Below are 27184 nucleotides of genomic sequence, written 5' to 3'. Positions count from 1 at the left end.
TATGACATAAATTGAGTATATTGGATATTTTTTAAAAGACAAAGTTGAAAATTTCATTTTTTTGCAAAATTTTCGCTCTTTTTTTATTAATATCGCAAAAAATAAAAAGCGCAGAGGTGATCAAATACCACCAAAAGAAAGCTCTGTTTGTGGGAAAAAAAGGACGTAAATTTTGTTTGGGTACCACATTGCATGACCGCACAATTGTCAGTTAAAGTCGCACAGTGCCGAAGCACAAAAAGTGGTCTGGACGTAAGACAGCAAAATCCTCCGGTTGTAAAGTGGTTAATTGTGGACAATTACGTCAACATGAGATTGCTGATGAATCAGAACACAAGCTAAAGCTGGAAGTAAAATATTCAAATCTGCATTCAATTGCAGTCAGTTTTTGCTTTCATGACTAAGGATCGTCAGGAGTGTAATATCACTATATACTGAATATGAACTTATTGGTCAAGAGCCAGAAGAGGTATAGCACCACTAGCCACTGTAATTTCCAGTTATGTCATAGATTTAAAAGGACAATTCAGCTGGCTCCAACTTTCATCAGGACATGGAGAGTTATAATTAAAAATGTACCTGAACCACAACTGTAGAATTCACTGATGAGCTGAAATGCTTGACTGTATTGAAAATGAAGACTATCCATTCTCTCAATACGTATTCGGTCATCATCTCGTAAACTAAAGCAAAATAAGAAGCAAATATATAAAATCTCAGTATTTGCTTAAAGACATTTTATGGTTACAGCATACATTTACATTTTATAACATCAGCATTGTAATAACAATAGTTATTTATGACAATCCAATATTAGCTTATTTGAAAAATCTCCATTCATGTTGTGAGTGTTGCCTGTTTGCTGGCCATCTCTTTATGCAACTTCCTGGGTTCCTTGTATACTTTGCAGCTTCTCCTGTGATGTTTAATTTTAATTCCTAAGAACTACCCAAAATACATTGCTGCCTACAAGCAGTGATTCCTATATTGACTTCGCCTCTCAGCAGCTCTGTAGTTCTCGGAACAAAAAAAAAAAAAAAAAAAAATTGTATTTTTGCACTCACTTTAAAATCCATTTCTCTGAGTTATCGATGGACACAGCGCTCCATTAACCATGACTATAGGGTTATATCGCCTCCTGCAGGAGTAGGACTAGGGAGAACAAAAAACTTGGCTATGCCCATGGGCCATCCTCAGCTGTGTATACCCCCTCCCCTGCTATAGGTATTCAGTTTAGTAGCAAGCAGTATTAAAAGTATCAAAAATCCAAAGAGGGGTGGGTGCTGTGTCCGTCAAACTCAAAAAAATGGATTTTTGTAAAATCTTACCGTAAAATCCTTTTCTCTTAGCTCATTGACAGACTTAGTCCTCGGTGATACACCACCTTCGGGTTATGTTGCCTCCACAGGAGCAGGACTAGACAGGAAATTAAAAAGCTCTGGCCACACCCCAGGGGCAGTCCCAGAGGGTATATCCTCTCTCTCTCTCTGCCTCAGCAAATCAGTTATGTGAAAAAGCAGTCTTTAGAGATTTTAACCCAACTCAAAAAAACAGAGGGGCGGGGACTACGTCTGTCAATGAGCTAAGAGAAAAGGATTTTACGGTAAGATTTTACAAAAATCCATTTTTCTCTAGCGCTCATTGACAGACGTAGTCCTCGGTGATACACCACCTTCGGGACGTCCCAGAGCAGTATCACAACTGAGGGGTGGGAAAATGGAAATCAAATCCCAATCTAGAAGGCCCAACCGGTGCCAACTAGAAGTTTACAATGCTCATCTTTAATGATGAGACTCAACAAAAAAAGAGAAAACAAGTTCTTTTTTTTTTTTTTTTTTCAAACAGAAAAAAACCCTCGAGGTAGACCACCGGTCTCCTCAAATTGCGGCCTGCAAAACCTTGCGGCCAAATGAGGCATCCGCCGATGCCGTCACATCAATTTTATAGAATTTTGTAAAGGTATGTACTGACGACCAGGTGGCCGCCTTACATACCTGGACCACTGACGCCTGATGGCGAAAGGCCCAGGAAGTACTGAGCGCTCGAGTGGAGTGCGCCCTAACAGGGAACGGAGGACTCTGACCCTTAATAGAATAAGCCTGTACCACCGTTTGTCTAATCCATTTGGCAATGGTCGCGGCAGATGCAGGCAAACCCTTTCTGGGGCCATCCGTGATCACAAAAAGTGAATCCGTCTTACGGAATGATTCCGTAGCTTTCAGGTATACCCTGATTGCCCGAACCACATCTAAGGAATGCAACGCATGTTCCCGATGATGCTTGGGCTGAGGACACAAGGAAGGTAGTACAATATCTTCATTCAGATGAAAATCTGAAACCACCTTGGGAAGAAAAGATGGCTTAGGATGAAGTACTACCTTATCCCTATGAATCACTAGGTATGGGGACTGGCATGATAATGCAGCCAGTTCTGACACCCTGCGAGCAGAAGTAATAGCCACCAAGAAGGCCACCTTCTGGGATAAAGTAAGCAAGGGAATCTCCCTGATGTTTTCAAAGGGAGGTTTCTGTAGAACCGACAAAACCAAATTAAGATCCCAAGGCGGTAAGGGCGCGCGGACTGGAGGAGCCAGGTGCCGCACCCCCTGGATGAAATTCCGCACCAAGGATTTGGTAGCTAAAGGCTTCTGAAAGAAGATTGCTAATGCTGAAACTTGACCCTTGATGGTGCTCAAGGCTAGCTTCTGCTCAACCCCCTGTTGCAAAAAGGCCAATATTCGAGACACCGAATAGGTACGTGGAGGAAATCCTAAAGATTCGCACCACGCAATATAAGTTTTCCATGTGTGATAATAGACTTTGCTGGAAGTCGCTTTCCTTGCTTTAATAAGGGTAGGAATGACTGAAGCTGACAAACCTCTGTCCTTCAGTACTTGGGTCTCAATGGCCAGGCCATTAAACCCAGCGACTGTAAAGCATGATAGTAAATTGGTCCTTGAGACCACAGACACTCCCTGAGACGAAGTTCCCACGGAACGTCTACGACTAACATGTCCAAGTCGGCCAGGCCGGCTTGAGGAGGCCAGTCTAGAATTTCTAGGACCACTGGCGCTGATTGGATCTGAACCAGGCGTCCCTAGAGGTATCTGGCCCCGACCATCCGAGAAAGTCTGGTCGTTTTCTGTTCCCACACATTTATCAGATACCTGATAGTTATGAGGAAAGGTGATCTTTTCTGGTTGAACCTCAGGGACCGAAGTCACCCGACTAGAGGCTACTTGGCCTATCTGGTCAACCAGATCCGATTCCTGTGAGGTATCGGGACTAATCTTAGGAAAAGGTAAAGGAAAAGATCTATTCAGGGAACGGTAATTACCGCTTCCTGTAGTACTTAAATGTTGGAAGAATCGCACCGGTAGTAGTGGTTGATGCTCGCTGAATACCGGTGAAAACGTCCCCCCACCCTGAAACCGGGTGGGGGCGCACCTTCAGGCTGTGTACTCCTTTGCTTCGGGTTTGGCTGGGTTGGTCCTTTTGCTTGTCCGACCAGCCCTTCTTGAACCCTCCTGGAGGAGTCTTGCCTTTCCCGCTAGTACCAGCCGGGCGCCCTCTATGGGCGGTAAAGAAAGGTCCTCGCTTGTTGCGAGGTCCCTTAGCTTTAGCAGCCTGTGGCAAAAAAGTGCTCTTGCCCCCAGTGGCATCCTTAATGATTTCATCTAGGTTGGCCCCAAATAGACGATTCCCCTGAAAGGGGAGATTTGTCAAGGTCTTCTTGGAACCTAGGTCAGCTGACCAGCATTTTAACCATAGCACACGTCTGAGGATCACCGCTGTCTTAGATGCATACCCTGATAAGGGAGTAGTGTCCATGGCTGCGTCACAGATAAACTGTAGCCCTTGTATAATCTGTTCCATCAAATCAGATGTCTCCTGGGGAATATCTTTTCCCCTAAGATCTTGGCGTACCATTTTCGCCCATTCCGTAAGTGTCTGGGAAACTAGACCAATAACAATTACTGGTCTAAAAGCTGACCCTATCAGAGAGAAGATGGTGCGGGACTCTGCTTCCATCTTTCGATCCACCGGATCCTTAAAGGACGAAGTGTCCTCCACTGGAATAACCGTGGCTTTATTTAGCCTGGAAATAGGCGGATCCACGACTGGTGGTACCATCCATTTCTTAATGATGGATTCCTCAAACGGATAGCGTCTAGCAATACGCTTGGAAATAGTAAAGGTACGTTTAGAATGCTCCCATTCTCCTTTAATCTGATTACCGAAACATTTAGGTACAGGAAAAGCCTTCATCGTCTTGATGGGCTTATTAGTACCAAAAGGAATCTCTGTTTCAGTTGCCTCTGCCGGTAAAGCCTCAAGTTTTAAGGTTTCCTGCACTGCCACAACTAGTGCGTCCACCAATGCTTCTTCCTGAATAATAGCAGGAGAAGAAGCGTCCTCCTCACTGTCTGAGGGGGCTTTACCTGGGATAACAGCCCTTGCAGAGGAACCTGCAACTGCCGTGACCACCTCTGAATCTGAGTCAGAGGTGTCAGATGGTATAGGGGTAGGCGGGGGTCGCTTCCTTGACCCCCGTCCCTGACAGGCCGCCTCCACCCGAGCCACCATAGACTCCAAAATTGCTGTAAATGACTCTATACTCTGTGCAGCGGCGGGTCCCGTGGCCCCCTCGAGGGAAACAGGTGGGGGAATATGTGTGGCAGGGTCCATGATAACTCCAGTTACTTCCTCAAAAATAAAACTTTTCTTTTTTTTTTTTTTTTTTTTTTTTTTGACCCCCAGCGCCACAAAAAGCCCCTTAGTGTTACCTGCTAGGGATCCCTATCGATCGAGAGAGAGAGAGATAGACCCCCAGGCTCACCACTTGATGCTCAGAGTTTAACTGCAACAGGTTACAGCGCTGTCTTAACAAACAGGAAGTCTTTTGGCTGGCTGCCCAGGAAGAAAGGAGGCGGCTCCGCCCCTCTGTACGCCTTCCGGCGCCTCCCCCAAGCTCCACGAGGTGTTTGGATCACCTCAAACATGGCCGCCCCCATGCTGGAGACACGAGGCTACGCCAAAATGGCGGCTCGTGCGATCCAGCAAAAAAAATGGCGGCGGCCCGTACTGAATAGCGGTGTGCTGCAGGGCACACAACACTCTCACTGCATGGGGATATGGCGTGGTTGGCGGTACCGGCCCTGGCGGACCGCATGGCCGTTCGGGAGGCCTGCTGATAGCTGGAGATCTGATTAGGAAGGCAGTCTACATGTCCGTGGCTTCTGACTGGTAGGTAGCTTATTCTTAACCCATAAGATTCCCAGAATGCCACAGATTACATCTTTAAAACATGTATACAATTAGATTGTTAGCTCCCAAACCAAGCCTCCTGGCTTTTTGCACACATAAAATCACACTCAAAGTAGGAGGATCTGTGTCATTTTGTAGGATAGAAAGAGACTCTATCTTACCATACAGAGAGGGGCCCGCGTTCACCACAAAACCCGTCAGGGGGAAAGGGGGAACATACTACTCACCATACCGGAACCAGGCGGGCACCAACTCCTGACAGTACCCCTCTCCACCGGGGCGGGAGGGCTGTCGACCGATACGGACGCCGTGACTCATGGTCTTTGGCGTTTCAGCGAGAAGTTTAACTCGCGTGGACAGACCTTTAATGGGACTTTGTCGCGGCCGACCCAGCGCGGAGCTATGGCCTGCACGCGCTCGTAGGCTGAACTGGGGTGACCACCGGATCTCAACATCCAGCCCGTCGCCCAGTTCAGCTTTCTTGCTTGAAGATCTCACAGGAACACTGGAGAAAAAAAGCTGTCTAAAAAAAATTCTTTAAGAAAAAATTCTTGCCAGGACCTAAGATCCCAGCAAGGTGTCTAGGTCCTTACTCCTAACTAGACAGAAAATAACTGATTTGCTGAGGCAGAGAGAGAGAGGATATACCCTCTGGGACTGCCCCTGGGGTGTGGCCAGAGCTTTTTAATTTCCTGTCTAGTCCTGCTCCTGTGGAGGCAACATAACCCGAAGGTGGTGTATCACCGAGGACTACGTCTGTCAATGAGCGCTAGAGAAATCCAATTTTCTCTTTAGTTCATCGATGGACACAGCGCTCCAATAATCATGACTATAGAGACATCCAAAAGGAGTGCCAAAAGGAAAAATGAGAGGCGGGGAAAATAACTCAAGGCTAAACACAACCGTTTTACGGGAGCTCCATCTGAAATAAAAATTTAAAGAAAAAACACCCCTCAAGAGGGAACAGTCCCTCTTAAACAGCAGCTTGCAGAACCCTTTGGCCAAAAGAAGCAGTCGCAGATGCCAAAATATCTACTTTGTAGAATTTGGTGAAAGTATGCACCAACGACCGACCAAGTGGCCGCCTTGCAAACCTGAGATATTAGCGACTGATGACGGAAGGCCCAAGAAGTACTCAGCACCTGTGTAGAATGCGCCGTGACAGGGAAAGGAGGAACCTGACCTTTAATAGAACAGTAGTGTCATGAGGGGCTGGAAAAAACGCAAAGAAGAACGTAATTCCCCAAAGGCTAAATGTAGCTAACCAGGTAAGAAGGAGCTCAACCAGGAACAACTGGAGCTCACCTAGAAAAAACATACACCCTGAAAAGAGAAAAATCTCTCTTTTAAACAGCAGCCTGCAAAACCTTGTGGCCAAAAGAGGCATCCAAAGATGCCAACACATCTACCTAAAAGGCCAAGAAGCACTCAGCGCTCTAGTAGAATGCGCCGTCACCAGGATAGGAGGAACCTGACCCTTCAGTAAATAAGCCTGAACCACCGTCTGCCTGATCCATCTGGATATGGTCGCAGCAGACGCAGCCAATCCCTTTCTAGGTCCTTCAGTAATGACAAAAAAGAGTCTGATTTCCTGAAAGAATCAGTAGCCGCCAGGTAAACTCTAATTGCCCAAACCACATCCAAAGAATGCAAAGCAATTTTCCTGGGATGCTATTGGCTTAGGACAGAGTGAAGGCAGCACAATGTCTTCAAATGGAAATCAGAAACCACCTTAGGAAGAAACGACTGATTAGGTCGAAATACCACTTTATCTCTGTGGACCACCAGATAAGGTGAATGGCAAGACAACACCACCAGTTCAGACACCCTGCAGGCAGAAGTGATAGCCACCAAAAAGGCAACCTTCTGAGACAATGTGCAGAGGGGAATCTCCCTAATGTTCTCAAAAGGAGGTTTTTGAAGAACCAATAACACCAAATTCAGATCCCACGGAGGTAACGGGGATCGTCTCGGAGGCACCATATGACGTAACCCGTAGATTAAAGTGCGAATTAGGGCATGCGTAGCTAAAGGGCGTTGGAAAAAAATTGCCAAAGCCGACACTTGGACTTTTATAGTGCCCAAAGCCAAACGCTGTTCAAGCCCTTTTTGAAGAAAAGTCAAAACCTTAGCTACCGAAAACAAGCGAGGGTTCAATGATTCACACCATGTAAATGTATGATTTCCACGTACGATGATAGATCTTCCTGGAAGTAGACTTCCTGGCCTTTAACAGTGTAGGATTTACAGTGTCAGAAAGAGCTCTATCCTTCTTTTGAATATGGGGTTTGGTGCCTCAGGTCAAAAGATGGGACTTTTAGGGCTAATATGTTCGTTCATAGATAATGATTGTTTTTTGAATAAAACAGATTTATTAAATGTTTTGAAACATATATTATAAGTATACAAATATATACAGTAGATCAAAAAAAATTATAAATAAATATTGAAGTAGCAATATATTAAGTGTATGGGTTATAGACCCATTGGTGATCGTGAACGAAGAAAAAAGTAGGAAAGAGGTGACACGGTGATATGGTGACAATCACTGTCTCTCTATTGTTCCACGCTTCTTAATATAGAGTCGGATCCATAGGGAGGATATTCAAGTGCCCTACGCGTTTCGCCAAAGAGCCTTTATCAAGGAGAGTATGTCAACCACATTTGTTAGGTAAAGATTTTGCCTCTGGTCCTTGCCTCTGGTCCTTATCTATCACATAAGAATCGGGTTGCCACTGCTGTGGTCAGGCCATATGTTTCTTTGGGCCACGGGAGGAGGGAAAAACACTGTCCCAGGTCTGGTCCAATCTGTATTTTAAAATGTGGATATGCTTACACATTTGTTTTCCATAGGTGCGTTTATTACATGTTTAGATCCTTTGGTTTTTATTGCACTTGCTTGTGTGCATACAGGATGTATTCTCCGGGTTGTCCGCTAGATGGTGCTAGTATGTGGCTGGTCCCCTTCTTTTTTTGTGGTCTCCAGCAAGTGTCCAAGTCTTCCTAGTAGCAGGATCCGGGCGTCCTCACTCTCCCAGGGTCCGGGCGTCCTCACTCTCCCTCTGACCGAGGGAGAGTGAGGACGCCCAGACCCTGCTACTAGGAAGACTTGGACACTTGCTGGAGACCACAAAAAAAGAAGGGGACCAGCCACATACGTCATCTCGCGTAACAGAGCCAACCTGTAGCAGTAGAACTACATCGGCTGGTCGGCAAGTGGTTAATAGTGAAAGTGTCGTTAACCCGGGAGTGGACACCTTTCCCATAGTTAACCACTTGCCGACTGCCGACAGTAATCCTACTGTGGCAGTGCGGCTCCCCTGGGTCCAGCAACCTACGTCACTGGACTCCTAGTGGTCACGCTCCCGCTGTGTTTAGACAGGGAAAACTGTGAGAAGACCTGCCTGCTTATGTAAACAAAGCAGGCGGATCTTCTCAGTGACAGGGAGAGATCACAAGATTCAGCATAGCTGAACCCCCAATCTCTGTCTGTGTCACAGAACCCCCCCCCCCCCCCCCCACACACATCAGTAAGCATGAGGCATACATTTAACCCTTTGATCACCCATAGAAAACGTGATAACTTTTGCGCAGACCAATCAAAATATGCTTATTGCGATTTTTTTTAACTGAAAATATGTAGCAGAAAACAAATTGGCCTAAAATGTTAAAAAAAAATTTTTTGGGAAAGTTATATAGCAGAATGTGAAAATAACGGAATTTTTGTAAAATCTTACCTGCGACAGTCGCCGCCTCTTCATATTCGTCACATATGGGGACGTCCCAAAGCAGTGCAAACATGAGGGGTGGGAAACGCATCCGCGCCGAAAGGCAACGCAGTCTCCGCATCAAAGAAAGGAACCTTACCAAAGGAAGGAAACCAGCTGGGCTACAGGAAAAATAATTGCTCAACAGGAGCAACAACCCAGGAAAAGACAAATAACCAGGGGATAAAAAACTTATCCCAACAGCCAGAGGTCCCCAACAAGGGACCCTAGGGAATTGCCGCACTAAGAACCTTGCGGCCAAAGGAAGCATCCGCCGATGCCTGAACATCTACTTTGTAGAATTTTGTGAAAGTGTGCACGGTCGACCAGGTGGCCGCCTTACACACCTGGGCTACAGAAGCCCCATGACGACAGGCCCAAGACGTACTCAGAGATCTAGTAGAGTGCGCCTTCACAGGCACAGGGGGAACCTTCCCCTGCAAAGCATAGGCCTGTTCAATGGTCTGTCTGATCCATTTGGCGATGGTAGAGGCCGACGCCGCCATGCCCTTCCGAGGACCCTCTGGAAGAACAAACAAGGAGTCCATCTTTCAAAAAGACTGTCGATTTAAGGTAAACCCTTATCGCCCGAACAACATCCAAAGAATGTAGTCTCACCTCCTTTGGATTTTTAGGCTTCGCGCACAGCGAAGGCAAGACAATATCTTCATTAAGATGGAATTCCGAAACTCGCTTCGGAAGAAAAGAAGGATTAGGTCGCAAGACCACCTTATCCAAATGAACAACCAGATACGGAGACTTGCAGGATAAAGCCGCCAGCTCCGACACTCTGCGAGCCGAAGTGATCGCAACCAAAAAGGCGACCTTTTTGGACAACATAGACAACGAGATCTCCCTGATCTGTTCAAAAGGAGCATGTTGTAACACAGATAGAACGAGATTCAAGTCCCAAGGGGGCAGAGGATCCCTCCTAGGAGGAACCAGATGCCGCACTCCCTGAACAAAAGTGCCAACCAAGGAGTTGGAAGCCACGGGACGTTGAAACAGAACGGCCAGCGCAGACACCTGACCCTTTATCGTAGCCAGCGCCAAACGCTGATCGACACCCGTTTGAAGGAAGGACAGCACTCGGGAAACAGAGTACGTGCGGGGTGAAAACCCCCTGGACTCACACCAGGCAAAATAGGCCTTCCAAGTACGGTAATAAACCTTCCCCGAGGAAGACTTCCTCGCGTTGATCAAGGTATGAACGACCTCTGGGGAGAGACCCTTCTCCTGCAGGACCTCGGTCTCAACAGCCAGGCCGTCAAAGCCAGCGACTGTAAAGCAGGATGGTATATCGGCCCTTGAGACAGGAGATCGTCTCGAAGAGGCAGACGCCACGGGGCGTCGACCACCAGATTCACGAGGTCTGCGTACCAGGACCGGCGAGGCCAGTCCGGTGCCACAAGAATCACCGTGCTGCGTTCCGAGTGTAACCTGCGAAGGAAGCTGGACAGCAACTGAATCGGTGGAAACACGTACATCAGCTTGTACTGATGCCACGGGGCCACTAACGCGTCCGACGCGTCTGCCCGAGGGTCGCGCGTCCTTGCCACGAACCTTCTCACCTTGTTGTTGAGACGAGACGCGAACAGGTCCACATCTGGAAGACCCCACTTCGCGCACAACATCTGGAAGACAGCCAGGTGGAGAGACCATTCCCCCTGATCCAGGGTCTGGCGACTCAGATAGTCCGCCTGCCAGTTCTCCACCCCTGGAATGTGAACCGCCGTTATCGCCGGGACATGAGTCTCGGCCCAAGACAGAATGTCGGCCACTTCACGAGCCGCTCGGGCACTCCTGGTGCCCCCTTGGTGGTTGATGTAGGCCACCGCCGTGGCATTGTCCGTCTGCACCCGAACCGGGCAGCCCTGCAGCCGGTCCGTCCAGCGATGAAGACAGAGATTTATCGCACGCAATTCCAGAATGTTGATCGGAAGGGAAGACTCCCCCTCCGACCAAGTCCCCTGGGCGGACAGAACGCCCAGAACACCACCCCAGCCAGACAGGCTGGCATCCGTGGTGATTACCGTCCACGAGATAGGACGAAACGACTTGCCCCCGGACACCAACGGGGACTGGAGCCACCACAGAAGGTCCCTTCTGGTGCGATGACTCAACGAGATTTCAAGATCCAGAGATTGAGGTCGCCCGTCCCACATGGACAGGATCTCCGCTTGGAGACCCCGCGTGTGAAACTGGGCGAAGGGAATCGCCTCGAAGGCCGAGACCATCAATCCCAGACATCTCATGCACGTCCGCAGAGACGAGTGCGGAACGTCCCTGAGGGACCTGACTTCCTCCTGAAGAGTTCAGAGTTTGTCTTCCGGCAGGAAGACCTTCGCCTGCACCGAGTCCAGGACCATTCCCAGGTAGGGAAGACGAACCGACGGACTCAGAGTCGACTTTGGAAAATTTATCGTCCAACCAAACTCCTGCAGAGTTTGCATCGTGACAAGACAGGTCCTTCTCCAGACCCTGGCTGGTCGCAGACCGAACCAGAATGTCGTCCAGATACCCCAGGACAAAAATGCCCTGGGCCCTCAATAATGCCAGAACCGGTGCAAGCACCTTGGTGAAGACCCGCGGAGCCGAGGCGAGACCAAAAGGCAACGCGACGAACTGGTAGTGATCCTCCGCAATGGCGAATCGAAGGTACCTCTGGTGACCCTCGAAAATGGGGATGTGAAGATACGCATCCTACAAATCGATGGAGGCCATGAATTCCCCCGGAACCAGGGCAGCCACCACCGAACGCAGAGATTCCATGCGGAACTTGCGAACCCGCACAGAGCGGTTCAGAGCCTTCAAGTCCAGAATTGGACGAACCTTGCCCTCCTTCCTGGGCACGGTGAACAGATTGGAATAAAACCCCCGAAATCTGTCCCGATGAGGCACCGGAACCACCACTCCCTGAGCCCTCAGGTCCCGCACCGCCAGGTGCAGGTCCCGTAAACGCTCTGGAGACAGTTGAAGATTTGAGGGAAAAACCTGCTCTCCGGCCGAGAGAGAAACTCGATCTTGTAACCAGATCGAACGATCTCCTGAACCCATCTGTCCCGCACGCGGGCCAACCAGGGTTGAAGAAAACCGAGCAAGCGTCCCCCCACCCCAAAACTGGGTGAGGGCGCCCCTTCAGGCCGCACTGTTATGGGCTGCGGATCCGGATTGACCGGACTTCTGTTTCCCAGACCAGGGCTTCTTCTGAGAGCCTTGACCTTTGAACGGTTTGCCCTTGTAGTGCGACCGAAAGGCACGAAAGGACCCCTGAGGGGGCCGAAAATTAGCATGCTTCTTCCCAGAAGCCCCCTTAGCCTTGGGGAAATGGGGCAAGAGAGTGCTCTTACCTCCGGTGATCCCCTTAATCAACACATCCAAGGACTCCCCAAAAAGGCGAGACCCATCATAAGGCAGATTGGCTAAGGTCTTACGTGAAGATTGGTCCACCGACCAACATTTCAACCAAACCAGGCGGCGAGACAACACCGCCACGCTGTGCACACGTGCAGCCCACGGGACTAGGTCCAAGTCCGCATCACACAGATACATGACACCCTGGTGGATTTGATCCACCATATCCAGGGTCGCCGGCGAGGCCGAATCGGCCACTAGGACGCGCCTAAGCATCTGCGTCCAACTTGCGACAGCCTGGGCCGCCATGAGAGAGGCAAACAGAGCCTTAAGCATAGAACCGTAACAGAATAAGTATGACGGGCAAGAGACTCCAATCTCCTATCCGTGGCATCACGGAACACAGGGGAATCCTCTGCAGGAATCGCAGTGGATTTGTTTAAAACCGCAATTGCGTGATCCACTGGGGGTGGCACACACCACCTTTCATCAGTGGAAGGCGAGAAAGGATAACGCAGCTTGAACCTACTTGGTACAGCAAAAGGTTTGCGTAGATTGCGCCATTGTTCCTTAACAGCGCGCTGAAAATCATCATTGCAGGGAAAAACCTGCGGCGTCCTGCGTTTTCTCTGCGTCCCATAAGCCGCCAAGGCAGCGGGGGGACACACTTCATCCTGCAAACGCAGCGTTCGTTTTATGGAAGCAATCAATTCATCCATGATTGCAAGCTCTTCAGGCGAGCCAGGGGGAGAATTATCAACCCCTTCAACTTCAGCCTCCACCTCGGACCCCACTAGATCCAGGGAGGAGCAGGACCCCGATAAGGAGGCCCCCGCCATAACAGCCCCATCACCTTCACCCTCAGAATCAGAGGAAAGAGAAACTCTGGGTCTCTTAGTAGATCGAGCAGCCACCAGCATCTGCACCTGAGCAGCAAGGCCAGCCACAATAGTGGCTAAATCCCCCCCTGGGGGGGAAACAGCGGTCCCCTGGCTTTCCACCAAGGCGGTAGGAAATTTGCCCTCCTGAGAATCCATTGCCCCAATATCAAAAGCCGGATAATAAAGGGTTAACTGCCCCTTTAACAAGCGCGGCGAGCGCAGCCCACCGCACCACACACAAGCACAATGAGACCCCCACAGGGACAATAAAACTGACACAGGCAATGGATAAGAAGGATATAACCTGAGGAGACCCTCGCCGCTGCTGCTGCCTCGATCGGTGTATCCTGGAGAAGAGGAAGTGATGCGGCCAGGGCGCTCTATTAAAGCCTATGGGAGGCTACAAGAAAATGGCCGCCATGCATGTAGAACATGCGGCCGGAGCGAGTGTAGGCAAAATGGCGCCATTTGGCGCCGAAACCGCCGCTCCACAGTACAGTAATGCACACATTATCCATGTATAAAAAAACATGTTAGATCGCCGCAGCGATCGCTGTATAGTGCCCAAACATGCCACAAAACATGCCCCACAGCACACAGCTTCTCACACTGACAAGGCTGACACACACAGTGTCACACAGCTCCCCCCCCCCCCCCCTGCAGCCCACAGCATGCAGCCGAGTGATAGGGAGACAAAACAGTGAGAACAGAGGCAGGTACACAGTCCCAGACTGACACCCCCCCAGACAGACAGGTCCCCACATAGATACACTTACCTCACAATGGCGTGGGGGACCCGCACAGGCGAACAAGCCGCTGCACATGAGGCAGGGAGAGTCGCATACAAGACGCACAGAATGGGGGTTAAGAAACCGCACAGCGTCCAGTGAGGTAGCCACCTCACCAATCATCCCTGCACCGAACAGGGATGGGTCGTTCACTGTGCCAGGAGCGTTACCTGGCTGAACGCTCGATGGCAGGCTGGGAAGCCACTGACCCACGACCTGCGACCAGGGGGATCAGCCCGAGACCCAGCCCACATGATCCTCTTCATCGGAAGAACTAACTAATGCTGAAAAAAAGAACAGCTAAGTAAAGGTAGAGAGAAAACTCAAACAAAAAATCAAAAAAGAAGAAAGAGTCTGGGGCACAAAGCCCCAGCACAGAGAGAGCCAGCCACTCCTGACAAGCTAGACATTGAAACTGAGATATGGTTGCAGGAAGTAGGAGGGTATTGACTGAGGGGACCACCCCTTGAGGGTGGGATATGTTAAAAGCTTTAATGTTAACATATTCTGTTGCCTAGCTACTTCTTCGGAGCAAAGTCTAATACCCCATATGTGACGAATATGAAGAGGCGGCGACTGTCGGAGGACGTAAGAGAAATATATATTTTTTTCAAAATTGTCGCCATTTTTTTGTTTATAGCGTAAAAATTTAAAAATCGCACCGGTGATCAAATACCACCAAAAGAAAGCTCTATTTGTGGGAAAAAAAAGGACGTCAATTTTATTTGGGTAGAGCGTCGCACAACCGTGCAATCCTCCGTTATATAACGCAGTGCCGAATGGCAAAAAATAGGGCCTGATCAGGAAGGGGGTCAAATCTTCTTAAAGTGGTTAAAGCTTTAGTGATGACTCTGATAACTGTAAAACCTAGCAGGAGTTCTAATCCTTCCCAGCGCGGACTCGAATTTTCGGGAGGCCGTTTTTAAACGGCCTCCCAGAAGCAGGCTCCCCGCGCGCTCCCGCGAGTGCGCATCGGGGAGAATCTGTGTCGGCCGTGTCCCTTGGACACAGCCGATCACAGATCGTGGTGAATGGCCAATCACAGCGGCCATTCACCACGTGATCGGACCATCCAATGAGAGATGATCTCATATGTAAACATATGAGATCATCTCTCATCGCCGGCGCTCCTTCCTCACACGGAGCCTGCAGTGTGAGGAAGGAGGGGGAGCCGTCAGCTGCTGGGGACACAGAGACATGTAATCAGGGCACTGATCACCAGTGCCCTGATTACTAAAAGGTAAAAAAGCATACACATTGCCCCCAACAGTGCCCACAGTGCCCGCCATCAGTGTCCCCCATCAGTGCCCACAATCAGTGCCCATAGTGCTGCCAGTCAGTGCCCATCAGTGCCTGCTCATCTAGGCACTGATGAGCACTGATGAGCACTGACTGGCAGCACTATGGGCACTGAGTGTGGGCACTGATGGTGCTGCCCATCAGTGCTCATCAGTGCCGCCCATCAGTGCTCATCAGTGCCATCCACCAGTGCCCATCAGTGCCACCTCTCAGTGCCCATCAGTGCCGCCCGTCAGTGCTGCCTCTCAGTGCCGTGCAGTGCCACCTCTCAGTGCCACCTCTCAGTGCCCAGCAGTGCCACCTCTCAGTGCCAAGCAGTGCCGCCTATCAGTGCTCATCAGTGCCGCCTATCAGTGCCGCCTATCAGTGCCGCCTATCAGTGCTCATCAGTGCGGCATATTAGTACCTCCTCATCAGTGCCCATAAGTGCCACCTCATCAGTGCCCATAAGTGCCACCTCATCAGTGCCCATCAGTGCAGCCTCATCAGCGCCCATCAGTGCCGCCTCATCAGAGCACATCAGTGAAGGAGAAAGATTTATTTTCAAAATTTACCCGCAGAAAATAAGAAAAACTTTTTTTTTTTCTTCAAAATTTTCTGTCTTTATTCTTTTTTTTTGTAAAAAATAAAAAACCCAGAGATGATTAAATACCACCAAAAGAAAGCTCTGTTTGTGTGAAAAAAATGATAAAAATTTCATATGGGTACAGTGTAGCATGACCGCGCAATTGTCAGTCAAAGTGTGACAGCGCTGAAAGCTGAAAATTGGCCTGGATGGGAAGGGTGTTTAAGTGCACAGTAGGCAAGTGGTTAATGTACACTTCTCATGAACTATGGTGGCAGCCAATGCTTGCCCCCTTCTGAAAATGCTGTTTGCTTGGCTATCTGCAATATTTTCAAATCACGAACTTGAGCAAAATGTTATTAGGATTAGATAGCTCTATACATGTTTTACAAGAAAACTGATAAAGTATGGTGAAGACTGCATATCGACCACTACCATTTTCAAAAAGAGTAAGGGCAGTCTACACATTTCTCTCTCAACAAAATCCCTTTTCTTTAATTGTTATGAATATTGGTACTAAATCGGAAGCTTAATTCATTTATCTTATTAGGCTGTAATTCCTATTTAAAGTGAATTTAATAAGATTAATAAAGAGCATTTTCGCACCCCTACATGAATTTTACAAAGGTCAAAAAAGGGCAGACTACATAGATACATTTTGTGTATGAACACTCCTCTGTGATAGACATTTTCTCATTTACAGCTTGACTCTATACAGTATATCAGCTTTTAGGTATGAATTTTTTTTTTACAAGGTAATGTGATGCATATTTGAAGGATGGTGTTTATATAAATCACTGCTATGCTAACCATGACTAGGACAAATTACATGGAAGCAACAAAGCTTTAATAATGATTTATGATAACTGGACTTTGAATGGGGGATTAAAGCAATTAACCACTTGCCTTCTGGGCCAATTTGAACCTCTCTCACATACATGTAAAAATCTACATTTTTGTCTATAAAATTAATTAAAACCCTCAAAAGTGATATTTTTTTTAGCAGAGGTCCTATAGATTAAAATGATAGGTGTTGCAATTTTTCTTTATTTCACACGGTATTTGCACAGCGGCTTTTCAAACGCAATTTTTGGGAAAAAAAAAAAAAAACACACTTTAATTAATTTTATTGCACACAAACATAATAGAAAACCCAATTTTTTGGGGGGTAAAATATAAAAAATGATAATACTCAACATGTCACGCTTTAAAATTGCGTACACCTGTGGAATGGCGCAAAATTACAGTACTTTAATTTCTCCATAGGTGATGCTTTAAATGCCTTTACAGGTCAGTTTAGAGTTACACAGGTCTTGCACTAGAATTGTTGCTCTCGCTCCAACGCTCGTGACGATACCTCACATGTAGTGCGATCACCCTTTTCATATGCGTGCGGGACTTGCATATGTATGTGCAGGTCTATGGAGCCCTGTTGTGGACTTCAAGACCACAACAGAGCTTCCAGGTTACTTGTATAGTTTAAAGAAAAGGATCTGAGCAGGGACAGCATGACAGCTTGCAATACGAGTATGGGATATCTCCCCTGCAGCAGAAACAGGTTGCAGTCAGCTGCTGTAGCAGCACATATGTTCCCACTGCTTGCTACACTCATGGGATTTGCTGTGATGTGAAACCAGTAGCAAGAGAGAGGGAGACTATCAACTAGTTTAGGAAGTTCCATTTTGCCCTCATTCTGATTGTTTGGTAAGAAAGCACTGGAGTCCTTTATTTTACCCGAGGGGATAAGCAATGATGGGACCATGGATATATGCCAGTGTGCAAGGATATCATCCTATGCGCTTACGACTATAGGTGTCAAAATGTGAAGGTCCATATATTAGAGGACTTGCTGGTGCAGGTGATCACAAGTAAAGCGTGTTTAGCACACTATAGGATCATTTGTGAATATATTCACGAGTCTGAACTGGACATTTATCACAGTGTCGGGGTTATTGGGGGTTGATTAAAATAATAATAGGTAAAAAGAAAAATGATTTTAAAAGCCATGTATATTTCGTATTATGCATAAGAGATTCTGAACAGGATGGCGTCCATCTTGTTTTTAAGGTGAAACAAAGTTCATATATACTTGTTAAACAAAATGTCTCTCACAGGCTTACAAAGGGTCTATGGTTTCAACAGAGATCTTTGTATTTTTTTTATGTAATCGTAAATAAGATCCCTTTTGACATCTCGATCAGATAAAACTTAGTCAGTCTGACGCTATGTTAAAGGGGGTGATATCTCAGTCTGTCTATAAGTATTTAACAATAGACAATGGCTCAGTGTTTTTCAGCATACATTTAAAGATGAACCATATAAGTTTTCATAGATACATTATTATATGTGAGAAGATATTAGCTATAATTATGTCATTATATTATGTAAGGCATATACATATATATTTAGGAATGTTATATCACATTTTGGGTTTATATTCTCATAGTAATAATCTCACTAAGAATTATTTTTCTAATAAGTGTAAGGACATATGTATCTCGTCACTAGTTACCTCATTTCAGAGAAGTCTAGTCTAAGTGCTCAAGGTGTTGTAAATCCTACAGGCCAGACATCTTAATTGACAGTGTAAAACAATCCAAATAAGTAATTGCTTTTCACTAGCCGACAGGTCAGAGGTCATGAGATAAGAAGGATGGGTAATTGTTTCAAATTATGTTCAATACAAAATCCAATGAACGGTACGATACTGCCCCCTGGAGGCGAAATACCAGGTGCAGTCTTGAGATAATTTTAGATATTCCAATATAAAAATATTATATTGTGTTAAATAATATAATTATTGGAATGGCATTACTTGCCCAGGTGAATTATGGAGATACAGGTGGACATTTATGTATGTACTGGAAGTCTGGACAAAGTTTTATGTTGTGTTATATGATTAATCTCACATATAGAGAAATCATTTAACTTTATTATCCAAGTATGGGGTTAATTATTAAAAGGGGTGTGTCTATGACCTCACTAGTTTAGGTATAGAATATCCCGACCAATTGGGATAATGTTTCATCCCTCTGGGTTTTACTTATGGTAATTTTTATAGCTCTTTGTTCTTACCATATAAAAGACCAACCCAGATGAGAGAGACACAACACTTTACACTACTGACAACACACCTCACACTTACACCACACACGCTATTACATTTTTCAATAGACTCATCCAGACATACTCCCTGATCCACATCATTCATCTGAAACTTGAAGGGAATCCACCATCTTAAGAAAGGCATCCATCTTAGGACTCTGGTAACGATTTGAAGCTAGCGGCTATCTTAAGTGTGGTAATTATGCCTTGCTATGTTATTTGATTTTATTCAACAATTGTTTATTCCTTCCTTATATGTTTTATATTGCATATTTAAGGGTAATGAGATTACAATCCCAGCCGTATAAACCATGGTAGATTTTTCTCTAAAAAGCTGATTTTTGTTTTTATACATTTTTATTAATATCAGATTCAGTGCATTATTTGCAATTTTAAGTCTTCCGTTTTGCATGGCTTATTCTCATTCCTTCTGCAGTGGAATGACTTTGGGCCGTGTGATTCGCAGACCATTGTAGTCTGTTTATATAGAACATTAATTTATGGCTTATACTATACCTGGGAAGAAATGGTAATCTTGCTTTCGTTTTGGTTTCACTTTGTTTCAGTTTCACTCTCATTATTGAGCTAAACATCACATTGCATTGATTGTTTGAAGTTAGTATTTTTTCTGTAGAGTTATCTTTTTGTGTCATTTCTTGTTTGATCATATATTGTGTTTACATGTCTGGCGAATAAATATTTTTATATATATTCCACACTGTAGACTGTACTCACTAAGATTGGTATATGCTTTTAAAAAGAAATTAATCAATTAAAAAGAATTCACGACATTGATTTATGGCAATAGGTGAAGACTCTCCTTTTTCACAGATCTTTGCTTATTAACCATAAATAAATACACTGCTATATTCAGAGCAGTATAAATATTCTGACATAAGTACGAGCGCGAGATATTTATTATTAAATATTCTTACAACAGTGTATGATCACTTCGGGGACATTGTCTAAGGACTTATTTGATGCCAACTTATTTTTTGACAAAGTTGTTTATTAGATCTGAGTAATGTTATATTGTTGTATGTCACACAATAGTGTGTCGATTTCTCTCGTACCTTTTTTCTTTTTTTTTGCCACTATGCAATTTTACCTGCTCACTATTTGTTTGTTATATTACTTATTTGGCCTATGTTTATGATGATTTGGAGTGCTGCACCAGTGTTTTTCCATTTAGAAAGCCTGGTGTAAAGCTCAAAAAAGTCACAGCGATATAGTTGAATAGACATTACATTATCAACCACCATTTTCATTGTCTTTCCTCTTACAGCAGTCCCAATCCCGGGTCTGTTGGACTTGATGACGCAAAGGGATAGTCCACCGCGGAAGCATGGGAAAGTGGAAAGCCTGAGTTATTACCTGATAACTCCCTTTCCAGGAATCCTCCAGGACGGTCACATGAGAGATGGCTCCTCCTCCTACAGGAAACACAAGCACAGTTAGATTCAAAAGGCCGCCCATCAGGCTGCCCCTCAGTTGTTAAAAGATGAACTGGACAGCTTAGGCGAATAGCCCAACATATTATAGACATAGTCGATCAACCAATAGGGCGGGGGTCCACCGTCCTGGAGGATTACTGGAAAGGGAGTGATCAGGTAATAACTCAGACTTTCCCAAGTCATCCTCCAGGACGGTCACATGAGACCCCAACAATGCGTACCGAGGGTGGGACTACTGCCTGGAGAACTTTGCGACCGAAGGATAGATCCTGGGCGGAGACCAGGTCGACCCTGTAGTGTCTGGCGAATGTCAACTCGCTGGCCCAGGTGGCTGCTTTGCAGATTTGATCCGCTGAGGCCCCAGCCTTTTCTGCCCAAGACGAGGATATGGCTCGAGTGAAGTGAGCCTTGATGCCTGACGGTAAACTCTGGTTTTGAGCGGTGTAGGCTGCAACGATGGTCATTCTGATCCATCTGGCTATGGAGGACTTTGAGGCAGCTTTACCCCTCTGAGTGCCTCTGAAAAGAATGAATAAGCTGGATGACTTCCTGACCTCTTTGGTGACTTCTAGGTAATGTAGAATGCACCTCCTGACATCCAGCGTGGCAAAAGCTTCCTCCCCCGGGGAGGTTGGGTTTTGGCAAAATTAAGGAAGAATCACTTCTTGAGAACAATGAAACCTGGACACCTTCGGAAGGAAGGAGAGGGTCTATCCTGAGGATTACCTTGTCTGGAAAGATCGTCAAAAAGGGTTCCTTAATGGAAAAGGCCTGTAGATCACTCACCCTCCTAGCGGAGGTGATTGCTACCAGAAAGGCCGTTTTCAAGGTAAGGTTCTTCAAATTACAATCCGTTATAGGCTCAAAACGGGGCTTTGGTGAGTGCCTGTAATACCAGTGCTAGGTCCCAGGGGGCCACGCTGAGGTTTTTGCTGGGCCGGGATCTTTCAATGGATCTGAAGAACCGCTTCACCAGAGGATCTTCGCCTATGGGTCTTTCCAAGAAAATTGACAGAGCTGTTGCCTGCACTTTGAGTGTGCTTATCGCAAGACCTTTGTCAACGCCGTCTAGAAAGAAATCCAACAGTGCTGATGTCACTCAGGTTCCTGTTATTGGGTTCCATTTTTGATTTGTATGTTTTCCACACCTTGTTATAAATTTTCCTGGTCACAGGTTTCCTGCTTTGGAACAGGACCTCCGTGACCCTGGTGGACAGTCCTTTGTTCAGAAGAATGTTCCGTTCAGGATCCAGGCTGCTAACTTTAGCGTCTGGCTGTGAGGGTGATGTGTCCCCCCTTGTGCCAGAAGGTCGCTCTGAGCCGGCAGGATCCAGGGATCTTCTTCCGCCATTTTCTGTAGTGGGGTGAGCCATGCCCGTTTCGGCCAAAAGGGTGCTATTAGAATCACCCTTGCCCTCTCCAGGCGGATTCTCCTGATTGTTCTGGGGATCAATTGGATTGGTGGAAAAGCGTATGCCAGATTGAAACTCCAGTGGAACCCCAGGGCGTCTATGCCCAGTGCATTCTTTTCTTTGTGTAGCGAGAAAAATGTTTCCGTTTTTTTGTTGTTTTCGGGGGCAAAAAGGTCTACTTCCGGGGTCCCCCACTTCTGTACCAGCGTATTGAAGATTTGATGATTCAGTTCCCATTCTGCTGGGTCCAGGCTCTTCCGGCTCAGGAGGTCCGCCAGCACGTTTGTTGACCCTTTTATGTGTACCGCCGAGAGGGATAGTAAGTTTGCTTCTGCACCTGTCAGAATGTCGTGGGCTATCCTCATTAGGTGTTTTGAGCGCGTACCACCCTGGTGGTTGATTTAGGAAACCGTGGCGATATTGTCCGACAGGACCTGGACATGTTTTCCTATTGTTTCTCCCTGAAACCCATTCAGGGCCTCTCTGACAGCCGCTAGTTCTCTCATGTTTGAGGATATCTCCTCCCCAGATTGGCACCAAGTGCCTTGCCTTACTTGGTGTCCTATGTGTGCCCCCCATCCGAAGAGGCTCGCATCTGTTATTCTGACTTGGATGGTGGGCATCCAGAGTCTTCCCTGGGAAATGGAGTCTTCTTTTAGCCACCAAGTCAGCGACTTCTTTATGGCTGATGGGATTGAGATCAGTCCGTCCAGCGAAGCGGTCTTCCCATCCCAGTGGCTCAGGAGGTGACCCTGGAGAGGCCTCATGTGTAGCTGAGCCCACTGTACCGCTGGCGTGGCTGCCGACATGAGGCCCAGGACCACCATGGTATCCCTTCTTGAGATTCTGTGTAGTTCCATTAGGCGCCTCGTAGCCTCCTTGAGCTTCGTTATCTTGCTCTCTGGGAGCAGGATTCTTTGTGACACCGTATTTACCTGGTATCCCAAGAATACTATCTCCTGTGAGGGGATTTTGTTGGACTTCTGGGCGTTGATCACCCACCCCAGTCAGGTGAGGAAGTCCTCTGTCATCTGAAGATTCTTCAATACTTCCGACTTTGATTGGCCGTAAATCAGAAAATCGTTCAGATAGGGAATTATTTGTACCCCTCTTACCCGGAGGTCCTGGATTACCTCCGCCATGATCTTGGTTAAGATCCTGGGTGCTGAGGTGATTCCGAAGGGGAGCGCCTGGAATTGGAACAGGTGTATCTTTGACCCTGCGCGGGTAGCAAACCTTAATAATTTTTGATGTCTTGGGTGAATTGGAACATGCAAATATGCATCTTGTAGGTCCAAAGTCACCATAAATGCTCCTTCCGGGAGCAGAGTTCTCACCGAGAAGATGGATTCCATCTTGAACCTCCTGTACCTGACCCGATGATTGAGGTCTTTGAGGTTTAAAATAAGGCGGTGTTTGCCCGATGGTTTCAGTCTGAAAAAGACTCTGGAGAAGAAACCTGACCGATGATGCGAAAAAGGTATCTCCTTTATCACCTTTTCTTGTAGGAGGTTCAAGATGGATGCTTCCCAGGCTTCCTTTGCTGGGGATGCTCTCAGTAGGGATGTTGTCCGAAATTTGTGAGGGGGACATGCTATAAATTCTATTTTGTAAACCTCTCTGATGATCTGTAGTATGAAGGGGTTTGTACAAAATGTCTCCCATTGTGGGACAAAAAAAAAAAAAATCGCAGCTTGTGTCACTGGGGTTTGCTGACGTTGCTGCTGGTATCGGAAAAAGGGGCATTAGGTCTTCCCTTGTTCTTGTTGAATGCCCACTTTCTATGAGTTTTTGGTTCCCTTTTGAATTGGGTGTCTCCCATTGGGCGACGAAAAAATTTCCTGTGTTTTTCCCTCCTTTTTGGAAGGGAACCCTTTGGATTTGTCCGCCGATCTTTCTAGGACTTTATCCAATTCTGGCCCGAATAGGAGTTTTCTGTCGAAGGGAATGCTACACAGCTTGTTTCTGGAAGCATAGTCCCCTTCCCATGTTTTGAGCCAGAGGGCTCTTCTGGCCGAGTTTATTAGGCCAGTGGTTCGGGCTGATATCCGTACCACTTCTGCGGCCGCATCTGCCATGTAAGCAACCCCTTTCTCAATCAAGAGGAGGGAATCCTGCGCCTCTTCAGTGCCTGGAACCTTTTCCAACTGACCTCTTAGTTGCTCTAACCAGAAGGACGCATTCCTGGCCACACAGGTGTTTGCCATGTTTGGTTGAAACGATGCTGCTCCTGCCTTGTATGCCCTCCTGAGCGACACTTCTATCTTTTTGTCCATTGGGTCCTTTAGTTGCCCCATGTCCTCAAACGATAGGTCTGATTTCTTCAACACTTTGGCCAGTGACATGTCTAGCTTGGGGCATTTGGACAGGATGCCCTCTGATTCCTCAAAGGGAAATCTTTTCTTCATTGCCTTTGGAAAAAAGAGCTTGTTCTCTGGGTGTTCCCATTCTTTATTGATGATTCCCTTCAGGGATTGATGGACCGGGAAGGATCGGGTTTTGGGTACCTGTAGGCCTCTGTACAGCCGGTCTCTTACTGATTTTGGCGCTTCGTTTTCTTGCAGATCCTCTGTAACATAGATCACCTTCAGGAGTTCTTCAATTTCCTCGGTTGGGAATAAACGTTTAGGTATTTTCCCCGCTACCTCCCTATCTTCGTCTTCTGAATCTGAGCTGTCTCCGAACAGGGCCTCTCCTTCCTCGTCTTGTGACTCCGCGTCTGAAGAGTCTTCCCGTAGATTTGCGACCGCTGGATGCTCATCTGTGTTCGGTGTCCGCCTGCTGTGGATGTGGAGGGTTGACCTGCGTTTCTCATCTCCTCTATGGAGGTTTGCAGTGACTTCAGTGTGGATGTGACTTCCTTCTTGAATTCCAGGAAGTCATTCCCTAGAGGTTTAGATTCCTCATCCCGCATTTTTGTCCCGCAGGTGTGGCAGTATTTTCTTTTTGTTTTGACCGGGAGGTCGGTTACTTCTGCTGACTTGGGCTGTGAGTAAACAGAGAGAGAGAAAAAAGGACAAGGAATAATTTTGTCAGTACTGGGGATGCGATGCAACCCCCCCCCCCCCGGAACAAAGGGGACTTGCAGGACCTATTCACCCCCCCCAAATTTTTTTTTTTTTGGGGGGGGGGTGCCCGGGGGACGCGTCTCCCCCTCTTCTCCTTCCCTCCACTTACCATGGTTAGGCTGCCTCTGGTATAGGGGTCTGGTCCTCCGCCATAAGGACCACCTGGAGGGAGGGTAGATGCAGCAGCCACGTATTAGGTAAGAAAAAAAACCCTTAGCAGTAATCCTGGACGCTTATATGTTTGAATTTCCCGCCAGAATTCTGCCCCATTGACATCAAGATGGCTGCCGCCCTACTTCCGGCCCGGCGCCATCTTAGTGACGTCATTTCTGCCACGCCAGCGGCGACGCTGGCTGCTGCATACACGCTTGGAAACTCACCCTGGAGCCCCGCGTGTCTGGACCGTCTGGATGGGAAAGGCGTGCGGCTCAGCACGGCCTCCGGCTGGCCGCAAAGATCCCTCCGTGGTCTGCTTCCCCTCAGTGAAAAATTAGGTAAGCTTTGCAGAGCTGCTGGGTGCCACTTGCCTCTGTGTGCCCAGCTAGGCATACCCCTTATGAGTAGCCCGCTTGCCATTTATAGGAAGGAAGGGTAGGGGGGGCACTACTAACACTTCTCCCCCCCCCCCCCCCCAGGGGAGTCCTCCTCCCTCAACCCCCTGACACTGGTACCTGCACGCCTGATGACCTCATCGGCTATGTGCAGGGAGGAGGTGTCCCGGGGCGCCTGCCCAGGACAGGGGAAGAAATTAACAAACAGGGGATGAAGACCATGCTTGTGTAAGCAGGACAGGAAACACAAGAAACTGAGGGGCAGCCTGATGGGCGGCCTTTTGAATCTAACTGTGCTTGTGTTTCCTGTAGGAGGAGGAGCCATCTCTCATGTGACCGTCCTGGAGGATGACTTGGGAAAATCATATAAATAAAAGTGTTTTTAATCTCAGAAGGGTATTGCCCGGGGCCTCTTACATAGCTGGAGAGTACTTGTCATAGAGGTGACCCAATCAGTCAGTGCCTATCATTTATGCTAGCTTGATTAAGACAGATCCCGAATTTTCCCCGCCTTTCCTCCTCCACCGGGAATCTAATTTGGGCATGCAGTTTACGACAATTCAGCAGGAATGAATTCTTAACTGAGCCCAAAAAATCCTCCATCATGAGGAGGATCAATGAGAGCAACTACAAGACAATGACGCAGTGGCACAGGGTTCCTCCTAGTGCATTCCCCCAAGTGCAGAGTACATGTTGGCGATGCAGAGAGGAGAGGGGTACCATGCTACATATATTCGGGCACTGCTCCAAACTTAAGGCTTTCTAGCAGGAGGTGATGAGCATAATTAAATAACTTACCTCAGTGGACTTCCACGATGACCTGGCAGCATGTCTGCTGCATCTGTCGGGACGATCCATCAAGAAGTATAGGTCCTCTCTGACCATTCAACCTCTGAAAACCAGGAAGGCCTGTATTCCACTCCGTTGGAAGTAAACTTGCCCCCCATCAAAGTCTCTTTGGTTTGCCAAAGTAAATAAACTAAGTGGCATGGAAGACCTAACAGCTACCCTGCAGAATATGGAAAAAAACTACAAATCTACCTGGACACCTTGGCAACACTTTGTTTATACTGATGACTACCTAACTGCCTGCTGACTACCTCCGATTAACTTCTCTGACTAAAACCTTACACACCTTTTCTCCCTGGAAGAGTGATATTCTTACATTCTCTCTCTTCCATGTTCCCCCTCCTCCTCGTATCCTTTTTCTCTGCTGTGAAACACCTTCTCTTTTCAAATAAGTGACTTCCCTATGGTAGGGAAAATTGTATACTTTGGTATTTATCTTGCTCTATGATACTTTAGTGTTTAGTTTTACCTTTGCGGTTTCAATAACGACTACTTAGAACACCACTTAAACCAGCTCTCTGCAGCTGTGGCACTTATTTACCTGTCAGTGTAACCTGGATCATACTAATGTATCACCTACTCTCAGTTATGTGCTTTGCGCCATTCATGTTGTTTATACGGTGCTTTTTTTTTTATCTTTGCATTGTGATTCTTGCACAAAATAAGAATTACAAAAAAAGAAAAAAGAAAAAAGAAGGCGGCGGCAAAGGGACTGGTTAGAAACAGAGACAAGAGATTAACTACTGACTTTCCAAATGCCCCAGTTTAATACCAGCCCTGTTTAGTCTTTTTTAGGCTCTGATTTTTGGAAAGGAGTATATTT

General features: G+C 47.0%; 1 protein-coding gene across 1 annotated transcript in view; it reads right to left on the bottom strand.

Annotated features, from left to right (window-relative positions):
- MSH3 (mutS homolog 3) overlaps positions 1–27184 on the bottom strand; it is a 429495-nt gene that overhangs the window by 301365 nt on the left and 100946 nt on the right. Inside the window, 1 exon segment of the mRNA XM_082257605.1 lies at positions 580–683. Within this exon segment, the coding sequence (XP_082113731.1) occupies positions 580–683 (104 nt within the window).

Source organism: Pelophylax lessonae (genome assembly GCF_965119305.1).
Source record: "Pelophylax lessonae genome assembly, chromosome: 1".
NCBI lineage: Eukaryota > Metazoa > Chordata > Amphibia > Anura > Ranidae > Pelophylax > Pelophylax lessonae.
The sequence above is the reverse complement of the archived record's forward strand: the minus strand, read 5'-3'. Positions and strand labels throughout refer to the sequence as shown.